At 39.8% G+C, this 14,713-nt stretch overlaps 1 protein-coding gene across 10 annotated transcripts; it reads right to left on the reverse strand.

Annotated features, from left to right (window-relative positions):
- Positions 1 to 334: 334 nt before the first annotated feature.
- Positions 335 to 14,567, reverse strand: LOC141398975 (uncharacterized). 10 transcript variants are annotated; one of them, XR_012411738.1, is made up of 6 exons: positions 12,491 to 14,567; positions 11,541 to 11,883; positions 11,146 to 11,290; positions 916 to 1,000; positions 513 to 844; positions 335 to 456 (listed from the first exon to the last, which is right to left on the reverse strand). XR_012411738.1 is itself a non-coding variant. In XM_073976832.1 (6 exons), the coding sequence occupies exons 3-6, from the start codon at positions 11,557 to 11,559 to the stop codon at positions 749 to 751; spliced, it is 345 nt and encodes a 114-aa protein (XP_073832933.1). In that variant the 5' UTR covers positions 11,560 to 11,883; positions 12,491 to 13,992; positions 14,064 to 14,567; the 3' UTR covers positions 335 to 748. The 10 variants fall into 10 exon arrangements, 8 of the variants coding, with proteins under 8 accessions (XP_073832933.1, XP_073832932.1, XP_073832931.1 ...); XR_012411739.1 differs by having other exon boundaries at positions 335 to 645; positions 709 to 844; positions 915 to 1,000; XM_073976832.1 differs by having other exon boundaries at positions 335 to 844; positions 12,491 to 13,992; positions 14,064 to 14,567.
- Positions 14,568 to 14,713: the final 146 nt, after the last annotated feature.

Consider the following 14,713-nt stretch of genomic DNA (forward strand, 5'->3'; position numbering starts at 1 on the left):
CATCTAGTAGTCAGTAGCTGAATACGATCAGCTGAGATTTTGCCTTTCGGAGTTCTTTATTTACCTCCTGTCAATGTCAATTGAATACTTCCTGGTAAAGTTGCTGACGTGAATGACAAGAGGAAAACTGAGATGGAATGTGGCCGATGGAAAATCTTTCTTTTCCTTGGTCGATCAACTTAGCAGCCGGAGGTGAAAAAGAGGAACACACGAAAAAGATTTTTAAGCAGAATCCCCGAAAAGAATTGAACACGCATACAAACCTTTGTATCGTACATTGATACAGAGAAATATCCTAAGATTTTGATTAAAAGCGAACAAAACACAAATTGGATTTTTATTAGTATTTAAAGTTTATTCATTTTAAATGAAAATAATTATTTGGTCCAAAAATAATAAACCTGAATTCTTTTAAAATTATTTTGGATCCATCAGAAAAACAAACCAAACAAAAAACTAAAGAAAAAAAAGCTAAAAAGTAATATATGCAAAATACGATACCAGCAGCTCACCTCCTCTGCTACAACGTGGGATATCTTACAAGCATCTGCATCGGCGGTGCACAGGTGACTTGCTTCAACACTAATACAAAAAAAAATACCTTCCAAAACTTGGACTGACTGACGAAAAGACCAACATTTTAATCTAAAAAAAGAGGAGGGAAATAGTTAATATTGTGTTACACAAGGGTAGGCATTTGTTTAATACTTTCCGTTTGGATCAAATTTAGAATCCAGTCCCCCACCAGTTAGATTGAGCTCATTCTAGGAGGTAGGGTTTTGTGAGACACGGGGCGTTTGTTCTCTAGTGAAAAGATGCTGTCCCTTTCGGCGAGCCAAATGTCCTAAATATTGAAAAAGGAAATCAAATCCTTAGTTTTTTTAGATTAACAATAAAAACACACATATACTTAACTTTACATAAAACTAACGTAACGGCTAGAAGCAAAAAGTCCTCCAACGAACCTGGTGCCTCATCATCCCCATAAACAGCAAGATACCTGCAACGAAATAAGGAGAGATTATAAATTACTGATTACTTGTTGGGATTGGCTGAAATCCGATCGAATGTTGCAATATGTCCAAGATTAGTAGTTATTATTTGACAAAAAGGCATATTCATATTTATTTACGATGTTTTGCTTAAATATTTACCTTTGTTCTTCATTACTTCCTTTTTGGTCTGTAATTTTTTTATTTAATTTTATCAAATTCACTGAGATGTAACATGAATACCACAATAAATATTTGAAATGATGCTTATAACGTCGAAATTAATTTGGTTATTTCTTTGTAAGACCATGTAGATCTTACTAAACGAAAGGAGATAGGAAAGAGGGGGTAAGTAAAATGAAGAAGTACGATAGGGGCAACGGAAACAATCGTCTGATGTTGCTACGGTGGAAATCTAGTTCCAGAGGGTGGGCGACTGTCTCGTCATAACAGCAGATGAGACTTTCTCTTTTATCTAAGGTATGTGTAGTGCTAAATTCAATTTTTGTTGTTGTTGTTTTCATACAGAATTCTGGGTTTTCTCTTGGGCCAATTTATTTAGTTGATTTCATCTTTGAACTTAGACTGGCATGATGATTTTCTTGTGTCTGTCTCATTGGGTAGGAGTCGCAAAGAACCCCACCGTCCGACGAGCTTTTGCCGTGCCATACGCGACCATGCCAGCACAGCGACACCTAACCACAAATAGCCTCCAGGGTTTGTAATCTCGACCAGGACAGGACAGAATGGCGCCCAGAACGTGGGGCCCAAGAAGAGAACCTTTTTATTAGTTAGGGTCATTGTCATTTCTAGTTAGTTGGTCACGAGAGGTTATCTCGGTATTCCTTGTTGGATGCCAGTAATTAGTTTTGACAGTGGCGGCAAAAGCGCCTAATTCGTACTAATCTAGGACTCATTCGAAAGTTTGTGTATAGATAGAGAATGATGACCATAGGGTAGAACGGAATTAGGGAAGCTTTATACAGTAGTTACAGATAATAGTAGTTAAAGGATTCAGAAAGGGTTTCTTGGAAATGTTTAAGAGGCCTTTGGACCCGGTAAGAGTTTCATAGGAAATTTTGCCGTGTAGCCAGGAATCTCTTGGATATTCAACAAGGAACTGCTAGTTATCAATGTTCTTCCAACGGTTAAGCCTACATCTAGTCTTGTTGGTTCGTAACATACAAAACCCAATTGCTAGTTTAGGGTTATCTGTAGAGGGACATACCGTACAATAGTTAGTTTAAATAGCCTAATATTAACCCACCTAAGTTCCAAAGAGGTATGTTCTAGGATTCATAGCAATTGGTCTCAGGACTAGCTAAAGATTATCGAATATTCTTGGGAAGACTTTAGGTGAGGTTTTTACCATTAATCAAACAGTGTTAGCAGCACCCACAACCTGTAATTAAAAGAGTCTAGCATTTAATAGAGCGCCTTTAGGTGTCTTTATTAGTTATTTATTATGTACCCTTCATTTTTATTATTCCCTCTTGGAAAACCTATCTCCTACAAGGCCAAATTTTAGTAGTTTTTACACATCTCAGATTGTTTTAAAGTTAATAAAACTTGCTTTTTCAGAATATCGTTGAGATTTTTACATTTACGCTTGGATATACCGTCTTTTCCTGTGTAGTGCGATTTCATAGAAGTTGAATTTTGTTGAATTCTTTTCCTGTGTAGTGCGATTTCATAGAAGTTGAATTTTGGTGTGAGTGTGTGTGAGTTTTTGGTTAGTCGTTAGGGTTTTAAAGCGTTAATCTATTCTAGACAAAGAGATGGAAACCAGGTCTAAGAGTAAGGAACGAGCAGAAACGGCAGCCAATACTTTCCAAGCGGCTGCTGGTCCCGTCGTGAGCGGTGTAGTATTAAACCCCAACAATGCAGGTTCGACAGCTGTACCCGCATCATCATTAGCTCCACCGGTTGCCAGCGATGTGTCACTGAGTTCTGAGGCATTCAACGACTCCATACAGTCGCCAGAGTTTGCCAGTCAAACAGCTCGGGATATAAGAATTGACTGCCGGAAAGAGAAGCCTGGATTGACACTGGGATCTGTGCAAGACCCCGAATTACAGTATGTAATTGCTTCAGTGGAAAGAGCACAGGAACAGTTGTTGAGGAGTGTTGAAGATATACGTCGGTTACATAGTGATTGGCAGCGGAGGCTGAGTGTTACACCCGTACAGGGCACAGTGGCAGCTCAAAACAAGGATTCTGGTCCGATGCCAAATAGCCAACCGACTACTCAACAGTCGGTACCAGGTAACGGTAGGCCTATACCACCACCGACGGGTCCTCCACCAAGAGTCAATAGCCGTGCTCAGGATCAGCATGCCAACCAAGCGGCAGGAACGGGCAATTGGCAACCGTCCCCGAACTTCAGCTACCCGTCGATGTCACCTCCCGGTCCTCGTTTCAATTTGAAGAAGTGGGGTATTAGATTTGATGGGAGTAACAAAACGGTAGACGCCGAAGACTTTATTTTCCGCGTTGAGTCCCTAAGGCATGACTATGCATACCCATTCGAGGAGCTGATAAAAGATTTTCCGCAGCTGTTGGACGGTCAGGCTCTCGATTGGTATTGGCAGCAGAGGAGAATCGAGCCGTTTCAGAGTTGGAGTGATCTTAGAAGTGCTTTTTTGTCGCAGTTCCGGCGATTCGAGTCTGAGTTTCAGATACAGAAAAAGATTATGGACCGCAGGCAGCAACCACAGGAATCTTTTGAAGATTTCTTTAATGCCGTACTGAAGCTCAGGAACCAGCAAAGGGTGCCATATTCTGAGAACGACTTGGTAGAGATCATGAAGGGGAATCTTAAATCTTCGTTGGCAGCGTTAATCTTTCCCATAAGGATACACGGCCTAAACCACTTCCAACAGGAAGTTAAAAGAGCTGAGAATATGCTTTCCAACCAAAGACACACATTCCAGCAACGTTCCTACCCGATGCAAAGAGTCCACGAGCTCTACTATGAGGATCCGTACATGGAAGAGAGCAGGGAGGAAGTCAAAATGGAAGTTGATGCGATTAGGGATACAACAAAGTATACCTGTTGGAACTGCAAAAAGCCAGGCCACAGCTACATCGAGTGCTCTGTCCCTATAAGCAGAGTTTTCTGCTTTCGGTGCGGACGAGAGGGGGTATTAGCACCGAAATGCCCGAAGTGTCAGGGAAACGGATCACGGAGCGTGCCTCGGACTGCAGAAGCTCGCTCGACACAGACGGAGACCCCGCAGCAGTAAAACCTGATTTTTCGACAGCCGACCTTTCCCCCTTCTCGACGACGAAAATTCTAACCAACCCCATTAAACAAGCTATGAATGTAGAACCGAAGCTGAGAGAACTCAAACCCTTACACATACGCAAGAGAGAATATGAAGAAGCTAGGGCAAGGATCTTTGGTCAGGTTTCTTCGAAAGTTAGGAGGGCTCGAGAACGCTATCAGCGAAGAAAGCAGCTTCGGCGAGAGATTGCCTCGGCGGCGCTATACGAAGGTAAAGACACTCGCTTCTACTCCCGAATTGAGATTCAAGGTGTTGAGATTGAGGGACTTTTGGATAGTGGGGCCACTGTAAGTTGCCTAGGTAAGAATTGTCTAGAGTTCGTGGAGAAAGTTGGCATTAAGTTTACAAATTTCTATTCTTTTATAAAGACGGCGGATGGAAGTCCCCATCGCATTGTTGGCCGAATAACAGTTCCCATTACATTCAGCGGCAAAACCAAGGACATAACGTTTTTCTTGGTCCCCACTCTCAATCGAGAGTTGTTTCTGGGGGTGGACTTTTTGAGATCCTTTGGGTTCTTTACCTCAGTTGATAGTCTCACCACCAACAGTGTAAGCTTGTGTGACGAAGCAACCGCGGGAACCAGTGATGACAAACCCGTCCATATACTGTCTGATTTCCAGCGGCAACGTTTGGAAATGATTGTGGCAAAATTCCCATGCTACACTAAGAAAGGTCTGGGAAGGACGAAGTCTGAGGTCCATACCATTGATACTGGTAATGCAGTTCCGGTGAAGAGCAAGCATTACCCAGTATCTCCGGCTGTGCAGAAACTCATGTACGCGGAGTTGGACCGGATGTTAGCCATGGGAGTAATTGAGCCGAGTGAGAGTCCGTGGAGTCACCCAGTGACTCTGGTTCGCAAGGGTGAAAAGAACCGACTTTGTTTGGACGCTCGAAAGCTCAATGCTCTCACGGTTAAGGATGCCTATCCGCTCCCGCACATTGAGGGTTTGCTCAGTCGACTGGGTGATACTTTCTTCATTTCAAGTGTCGACCTGAAGGATGCGTTCTGGCAGATACCTTTAGATCGGTCAAGTAGAGAAAAGACTGCGTTTACGGTGCCGGGGAGACCACTGTACCATTTTACGGTCATGCCCTTTGGGCTGTGTAATGCAGCTCAAAGGTTGTGTCGTTTAATGGACAAGGTGATCCCCTCAGCCATCCGAGATCGCGTTTTTGTCTACTTGGATGATTTACTGATTGTATCTCCAGACTTCGACACCCACATGGAACTGTTAGAGCGAGTAGCGAAACTCTTAGATGAGGCAGGGTTGACGATCAACGTTGCCAAATCTAAGTTTTGCTTTAAGGAGCTTCGTTACCTGGGTTACATTGTTGGTGGAGGAGAGTTGAAACCTGATCCAGGCAAAGTGGAAACCATAACCAAGTTTTGCTACCCTAAGACCGCGAAACAGGTTCGAAGTTTCACAGGCGCTACCGGCTGGTATAGGAGGTTTATACCGAACTATGCCACTATCGCTGCGCCAATATTCGAAACCTTGAAAAAGGGCAAGCAATTCAGTTTTACGGAAGAGGCAAAAGTGGCATTTGACAGGTTGAAGAATGCCCTTGTAACCAGCCCAGTTTTAACACATCCGAACTTTGAGAAGCACTTTTTCGTTCAATGTGATGCTTCCGACCTCGGCATTGGAGGAGTCCTTTTCCAGAAGGATGACGAGGGCGGAGAGCATCCCATTGCTTATTTTTCACAGAAACTGACGGCAGCACAGAAGAATTACTCCGTAACAGAACGGGAGTGCCTGGCCGTGGTAATGGCAGTAAAGAAGTTCCGTCCGTATATTGAACTGATGCCCTTCACTATAATTACTGATCATAGTAGTCTGAAGTGGCTTATGTCCCACAAAGATCTTAGTGGACGACTTGCTCGATGGAGCCTACACTTACAAGCCTTTTCTTTCGATATTGAGCATAGACAAGGTACTAAGAACGTCGTGCCTGACACTCTTTCCCGTTATGATATGGAAGAGTTGTACGCAGATCTAAATGAACTTATAGATTTCAACTCAGAGTCTTTCAAGTCTGAATCTTATAGAGAGCTGATCGATACAGTTCGTAAGAGTAGTGAGAGTTTGTCAGATATCAGAGTTATAGATGAACATGTTTATAAGCGCACCCAGCACTACGACGGCATACCGATTAATGAAGATTTCTCCTGGAAACTATGGGTTCCTCAGGAATTGACAACAGGTATTATAGAGAAAGCCCACTGTCCTCCTCAAATGGCACACGGGGGTTTCCACAAGACATTGAAGAGGATAAGAGAATATTTTTATTGGCCGAATATGACCATTCAGGTTAGGGCGTTTGTACAAAGCTGCGAAACATGCAAATGTACTAAATCTGCAAACACCACCCTTCGTCCTCCAATGGGTAAGGAGACTATCGTTGAAAGACCGTTTCAACGGATCTATATCGACTTTTTAGGGCCTTATCCCCGCTCAAAGGACGGAAACTCATACATTTTCATTGTACTTGACCATCTAAGCAAGTATGTTTTACTTAAAGCCATGGCTAAAGCCAGTGCCAAACAAGTTATAAAGTTTTTAATAGCAGAGGTTTTCCATAAGTTCGGTACCCCAGAGACAATCGTGTCTGATAATGGGCAGCAATTTGTATGCAAGGAATTCCAAGAGCTAGTGAAGACATTCGGAGTCCAACACCTTAGAACAGCAACACACTCTCCCCAAGCTAACGCTTCGGAGAGAGTAAACCAGTCCATACTGGCCGCTATTCGCTCCTATTTGAATGGAAACCATCAAGAATGGGATAAATACTTATCAGAAATAGAGTGCTCGCTGCGATCATCAGTACACTCTGCGATCGGGGTAACCCCATACTTTGCTTTATTCGGGATGAATATGATCGGACATGGGAGTGTGTATGCACTAGCGAGAAGGTTGAATACGTTAAATGATCCCGAAAGTAATATACTGCCTAAATCTGCCAAGTTAGAAATTGTAAGAAAACAGATACAAGATAGCTTGCATAAGGCCTATTTAAGTAACGAAAAGAAGTACAACACGCGAAGTAGGGTTGTTAAATTTATACCTGGCCAGGAAGTATACAGAAGAAGCTTTCAGCAGAGTGATTTCAAGGCTCAATTTAATGCGAAGTTAGGACATAAATTCATAAAGTGCCGAATAGTGAAACCTGTGGGGAATTGCCTTTACGAGGTCGAGGATCTAAAAGGGAAGTCTTTGGGTGTTTACCATGCCAAGGATCTTAAGCAATAGGTATGAGACTTGGTGGAAAATTTAGGAAGAATTCCTCTCTTACTCAGTTTTCAAGGAGATTGGTATTCGATAGAGTGATGTGACAGAACTTACGACCTTAGGACGCAAAGTTAGGAAATAGAGTCCCCCAATGGTCTAACATAACATACCTTTCTTTATATGATATTAACTCAATAATGTCCCAATCGATTTGCCTCTAATCTCAGTTCATCATCCTTTACGACCCTAGGAGACCAGCGTTCTAAACACTACAATCTGTAGCCAGAAGTACGAGGTTAGAGTACGATGAGAAGCTTCCCGGTTTGCCGACTCTAACAATATGTCTACGACTTCCAAACAGTCAACTTGTGACTGTCCTTGACCATGAGTGCACTTCCCCTTTCGCTACAGTAGTAGCAGTACCCGTTTGCATCCATGGCACGGGGCAGGGAAATGTTGTACACGAGGTCGCGGAGCTGTTGGTCGTCGATTCATGACGTTAGAGTCTGAAAGTGGGGAGACAAGATCAAATACACCTAGATGTATTTGAAATGCCAACGTATCTAACATTCTGACTAAGGCGTAGGTCTACTCACTGATACCCCCAAAGCCAGGAAAAGGAACAGTTTTTTTTAAGCATTGCGTCGTTGGTCGATAAAAGTAAGGTTTGTAGGGTGGGATGTAAAACCCAAAGTTTGATTTGGGGCAGAGAATTCAAACACATTGCTAGCTGACCTAGCGAACTTTCGCGTTCAAAAGAAAAAGTAATTTTCTCGTTGGTAATTTTTTTGTCTTTGTGAGTGACTATATTTCCTATTCTCATGAAGCAATACCCGAGCCCCAGGTATCCAAATTGGAAGAAACAAAAAATGCTATGTATATATAGCGATCTCAGGAGTGTATAGGAGAAATATCAATAAGTATGGCCTCGCAATTGTACGTCATCAAAATGGTCTTACATGCATTCTTAGCAGGGTTCCTTGGATTAGTTTGAAGGATACAAGGGCCCAGAGCAACTAACTCTTTAATATAAGTGTTTGCAAACACCCCTCTAAATTATGCATTGTTGCTCTTTGATTTCGTCTCAGACTCTTACAACTTTATGGAATAAATATGAAACTTGAGGATTTAATCTACAGTTCTCTAGGAACCTGCTTATCCCAACAAATAAACAAATTTATTTGTTAGTATTCGCTCACCGGCTGGGAAATAATAATCAGGCAAGACCTACCGAGAAGAGGAGATTCCGTGCTTAAATTGAATATATGACCATGTAGTTTCGTATATACCGATATTAGCAAACCCCAAAAATAGGAAAAACTTGAGCAAGATATTAAGAACAAATTTGAATTCGCATTGTGTGGTTGGAACAGTAGGTGCCTGCTACTTCTCTAGCACAAATGGAAACCGGATTTTTATCTACCCCGTTTGTCTTCACCACATTTAGAATTTATTAACTCAAAAATGAAAAACGTTGTTCAAATATAAGAGTTCGGTTCCTAATCTTTGCAATGTTGTACTAAGATAGTACTTGGCGTACACATAGAACATTTTAGATTTCACGATCCATATTTTATGGTAATCTAGTACACTCGGCCTTCACCCAATGATTCATACTTCTCCATATTATCCACCCTGTAGTACTTCTCTTGCGATCTCAGTTCGAATTTCCAAAAACACGGTCTGGCCTGCCGCATACGAACCAAGAGTGTCCCTCATCCCAAAAGTTACGATTCTAGGTTGAAAGGATCATTCACTTTTCAGTCATCATATACAATAGTGAAAGAATGATGTTGTTCATGTGCCATTATAACTTTGTTACAAATGGTCCAATAAACACCTATTTGAAAAAATTGAATTAAAACAAATAAAAAATATACTCTGAAGCAAGTTTGCTTACGAACTCAAAATTATTAATAACTAATGTGACAAGTGTTATCTATTTGAAATACTTTCAAAATTTGTTTTATTTACTTTTTTTGATATTCCTTGTTTTTTTTTTTTAAAGGACAAAAATTTCCGTCAGCCTTTTAAACATAAGATAGAACTCGCAATATTTAAGATAGAGTCATATAATCTGGTGCATGAATTCATATTACCCTCAATACCCCAACGGAATGGGTGAAATCCTTCCCCAAGAATTTGCTGGTGCCAGACCATGCTATGATATAGCTTTTCGCTATCTTTGGAGGCTTTAGCCACATTATTCAGCCACGATGTGATTTTCATACAATTACTTTTATAATAATATTATATTATGTATCTATATAACATATTTTAATATACTGGTTGTACCACATCCAAAACAAGATATACATTATGGAACCACTTCAAAATGTAATCATTCATTCTGACTGCTTCCACATTCCTTGGTGATTCCTTATTCCAAATATTCTCTAACGCACTTGTGTATAGTTCCAAAATATTCCTTTCCAGCTCAGGGTCGCAATGTCTATGCGCTGTTTATTTTTTGATGCAACGGATCCATAGAAACGTATTGGAGCCATGGCAACTTCATGTGCTGCCAAGTGTTTTTTTTTGGTCCCTGAAACCCTGGGTTCCATTTCCTTCAAATTCTTATCGGCTGATTTATTGACCTATTCAAGCATTCGCTCTGCATCATCGGGGGCAGGATATAGTTTATCTTTAACATCAATTGAATATGAATGAACTAACGTAGGCACTGGAGAGATGAACCAGTGACTTCAGATTCTTAATGGTGAGCCCAGCTAAATAACACGAGGTCTGTCGAACAAATGATTCATATCGCTCCTCTCAGAAATCCAATGATTATTGATTAACAACTTGTGATCAGTATCTGAAAGTTCTAAATTCTCTTGGCTCACACCACCTGGGAATTTTTGGCTGAACGACTTTCCAATTTCATATCTGTAACTTTATGGAAAACTGAACTCTATATCTAGTAATGTGTTTTAAATATATTTGTATTGATTCATTTGTCAATCTTGATAAATGTGTACAAACAACAAAACGTTTTGACACAATAGGAGCACCAAAAGAACAAATTGTAGCCATATGTTTGTTCTGACCTGCCTTGCAGTGATGGCACCATGTTGTTACAGGTCATATTCCGTATAAATTTGTAATGCACTATATACGACGTGGGGGCAAGAGTATAAGCTATATTGCCTTAGGAGTGTACAATTCCTCAATCGTTTCCTCTATTGGATAATCGCATCCATTGGCGCTTTCCCGTCCCAGCATCAGGAAGACTGATGAAATATGTTTTCGCGGTAGTACTTCAGTACACCACATAGTAATATAAATATAATACAGGTCAGGTCCAAGAACCCAATAGCCTTCAGAAGAAAAAACCTATACAATACTCCGAAGAGTAAACACCGAAATATCGGAGACCTTTACAGGTGGTAATTGTTCTCACATTGTATACTCCCACCATATACTCCCTGATTTTGGGCCATCAGTGGAAGGAATGAAAGAAAAACTATAGAATCATTCATTCCTATTACGCCCTAGAGTTTCTAAAAATTATTTTGCTCCTAACCGGGAAGTAAATCTTTATGCAAATATATTACCACTAGACATTATCAAAAAAAAAAAAAAAAACACTGTAATTGCTTAATAGAAGTAACATTTGCCTGTACTCACCCGATAATATAGCGTTGATGACGACGAAGAAAAAGTAGACTTTTTGGGTGTCTGGACGTAGAGAGGTTTGCAACAGGGGCATGTATAACAAAAGAGGATTCACTGCCAACATCTTTTAGGGGTATTCCATGCCAAGCAGATGAACCTAAAAGGGAAAGATTGGTTTAATATACGCATGTCTAAAGTGCATATATGGTTTTTACTCAGTTCCAGAATAAAGCACTAGCTTGCTTTCTGGAAATATTTGGGGCGAATGTCTTTGTTAACTGATACCGGTTAAATTCTCATTTTTAGAAACAACATAACATTTTTGATGGAGAAGGTACACTGTCACCACTGAAGGGGCGTAACCTTTTCCACCTTCGTACAACAAAATTAGGCCCAATTATAACTACCTGAAGCGATATTCTCCATGTCCAACTGGTATCGTTCCGAGATTGCAATTATTTAATTATTTGAGTGTGGAAGGGAAATAACGAGCCTCTCAAGCATAGTATATCGGATGGCACCAAACTCAAAGCATAGATAGTAGTGGCCCAAACCTGGCAAAGAAGAATGATTAAAGACGATTATGGAAAAAGTTTTCAACGACTCACCTTCAAAATAAAAACCTTTAGAAAATGTCTTTAATTCCGTAAGCATTTAGAGGCAGGATCTCTAATAACGTTGACCACTATTTTCTGCTGCAATTTAGTCCAAGAACGGGAAGACAATTCATGTTATTGTTTTAGGCTCTTTCTGAATGACGAGAAAAAAAATACAATTAGTTCCTGTTATTATCATTAACACATGAATGATTTCTGTAGAAACATACCCAGCAAACCAAATGTCTGATGTCCGACACGTCTGAACAATTTCGAAAGCAAAGTCGTTCAGATTTCGTTCCGATTTCTAAACGATTTTTCGGAAAGGAAATAGTTCAGATTTTGTACCGATTTCGTTCAGATTTCGGAACGAATGTCGGATAGAAATTTCCTTTCCGAATTTCTTAAGGATTTTCTTCAGATTTCGTCACGAAATCGGACCGAAATCGATCCGATGTCGCTTCGACATTTTGTTCCGAAATTATGTCAACCACTTCATACAACTTTCGTTAAGATATCGTTACGATTTCGGACGATACGTCCGATATTTTGTTCCGATTTCGTTACGAAGTCGGTACGATTGGTTTGCTGGGATACACTCGTATTTTTTTCTCACACATATTTTCTTTAGTATTGGTAAATTCCTAACGGATAGTTTTTTGTTATAACAACCCCCCCCCCACACAAACGCTTCTTTAGTGACCTTCAATAGTAATGATTTTTTTTCCAATTCTTTCTGTCATAATAGTGTATATACATACCGTTTGGAACTTATGCTATTGGTCTGAACGACAATCGGCCTACAATAAGCTGCCAGAAGCAAAGACTCACTACGATCAATTTTGGAGTCGTGACTTTGTTGTCTTACTTTCCTAACGATGTTCTTTAATGAACCATTGATTGTAACAATGAAATATGTGCGTACACACACGTACATATAAATTCCGCTTTAGCTTCTTTTAGCTCGCAATCCAAGTTTTTACCGGAATAATCTTTTAATTAATCTTGATATTTACTTTTAAATTTCGTGTTAATTATAGCTGCCTAATATTAATAAATTTTGAGTAAGAAAATAGTTGTTAGATAGCCCAGACGTTTAGGCGTTTTCAATTCCTCTTTTGTTTTATTACGTCCTCCTACTACTAACAATTGATATGAATGATTTTTTTGTAGGTAGTGATGTTAGTTTAGGTAAGAAACCGGTTATTGGAGTATACCTTGAGTAACCTTCCGTAACAGGGTGATTCGTGAAAGAGTATTTTCAGCCACTGACACCAAATTCAAACGCGCTCGCACAGTGTTCTGAGAAAGAAAATGTTTCCAATAACTGGGACGCACTTTTTCCCTCCCATCCTTTGGAAAGGATGTCCCAAAGGATGGTTGGGTTTGTCATGTGCGTTGTAACTGACAATAGAGCGGCATCTAGTAGTCAGTAGCTGAATACGATCAGCTGAGATTTTGCCTTTCGGAGTTCTTTATTTACCTCCTGTCAATGTCAATTGAATACTTCCTGGTAAAGTTGCTGACGTGAATGACAAGAGGAAAACTGAGATGGAATGTGGCCGATGGAAAATCTTTCTTTTCCTTGGTCGATCAACTTAGCAGCCGGAGGTGAAAAAGAGGAACACACGAAAAAGATTTTTAAGCAGAATCCCCGAAAAGAATTGAACACGCATACAAACCTTTGTATCGTACATTGATACAGAGAAATATCCTAAGATTTTGATTAAAAGCGAACAAAACACAAATTGGATTTTTATTAGTATTTAAAGTTTATTCATTTTAAATGAAAATAATTATTTGGTCCAAAAATAATAAACCTGAATTCTTTTAAAATTATTTTGGATCCATCAGAAAAACAAACCAAACAAAAAACTAAAGAAAAAAAAGCTAAAAAGTAATATATGCAAAATACGATACCAGCAGCTCACCTCCTCTGCTACAACGTGGGATATCTTACAAGCATCTGCATCGGCGGTGCACAGGTGACTTGCTTCAACACTAATACAAAAAAAAATACCTTCCAAAACTTGGACTGACTGACGAAAAGACCAACATTTTAATCTAAAAAAAGAGGAGGGAAATAGTTAATATTGTGTTACACAAGGGTAGGCATTTGTTTAATACTTTCCGTTTGGATCAAATTTAGAATCCAGTCCCCCACCAGTTAGATTGAGCTCATTCTAGGAGGTAGGGTTTTGTGAGACACGGGGCGTTTGTTCTCTAGTGAAAAGATGCTGTCCCTTTCGGCGAGCCAAATGTCCTAAATATTGAAAAAGGAAATCAAATCCTTAGTTTTTTTAGATTAACAATAAAAACACACATATACTTAACTTTACATAAAACTAACGTAACGGCTAGAAGCAAAAAGTCCTCCAACGAACCTGGTGCCTCATCATCCCCATAAACAGCAAGATACCTGCAACGAAATAAGGAGAGATTATAAATTACTGATTACTTGTTGGGATTGGCTGAAATCCGATCGAATGTTGCAATATGTCCAAGATTAGTAGTTATTATTTGACAAAAAGGCATATTCATATTTATTTACGATGTTTTGCTTAAATATTTACCTTTGTTCTTCATTACTTCCTTTTTGGTCTGTAATTTTTTTATTTAATTTTATCAAATTCACTGAGATGTAACATGAATACCACAATAAATATTTGAAATGATGCTTATAACGTCGAAATTAATTTGGTTATTTCTTTGTAAGACCATGTAGATCTTACTAAACGAAAGGAGATAGGAAAGAGGGGGTAAGTAAAATGAAGAAGTACGATAGGGGCAACGGAAACAATCGTCTGATGTTGCTACGGTGGAAATCTAGTTCCAGAGGGTGGGCGACTGTCTCGTCATAACAGCAGATGAGACTTTCTCTTTTATCTAAGGTATGTGTGGTGCTAAATTCAATTTTTGTTGTTGTTGTTTTCATACAGAATTCTGGGTTTTCTCTTGGGCCAATTTATTTAGTTGATTTCATC

Source organism: Musca autumnalis, unplaced genomic scaffold (assembly GCF_047663935.1).
Source record: "Musca autumnalis isolate F117 unplaced genomic scaffold, ASM4766393v1 scaffold_3, whole genome shotgun sequence".
Taxonomy (NCBI): domain Eukaryota; kingdom Metazoa; phylum Arthropoda; class Insecta; order Diptera; family Muscidae; genus Musca; species Musca autumnalis.

Excerpts from the sequence above, each read along its gene's own strand:
- LOC141398975 (XM_073976832.1), bottom strand. Across the intron at positions 1,001-11,145 it reads CATCAACGCTATATTATCGG|GTATCTTGCTGTTTATGGGG; the intron begins GTGAGTACAGGC and ends ATTTCGTTGCAG. Across the intron at positions 845-915 it reads TTACGTTAGTTTTATGTAAA|GACATTTGGCTCGCCGAAAG; the intron begins GTTAAGTATATG and ends TTCAATATTTAG.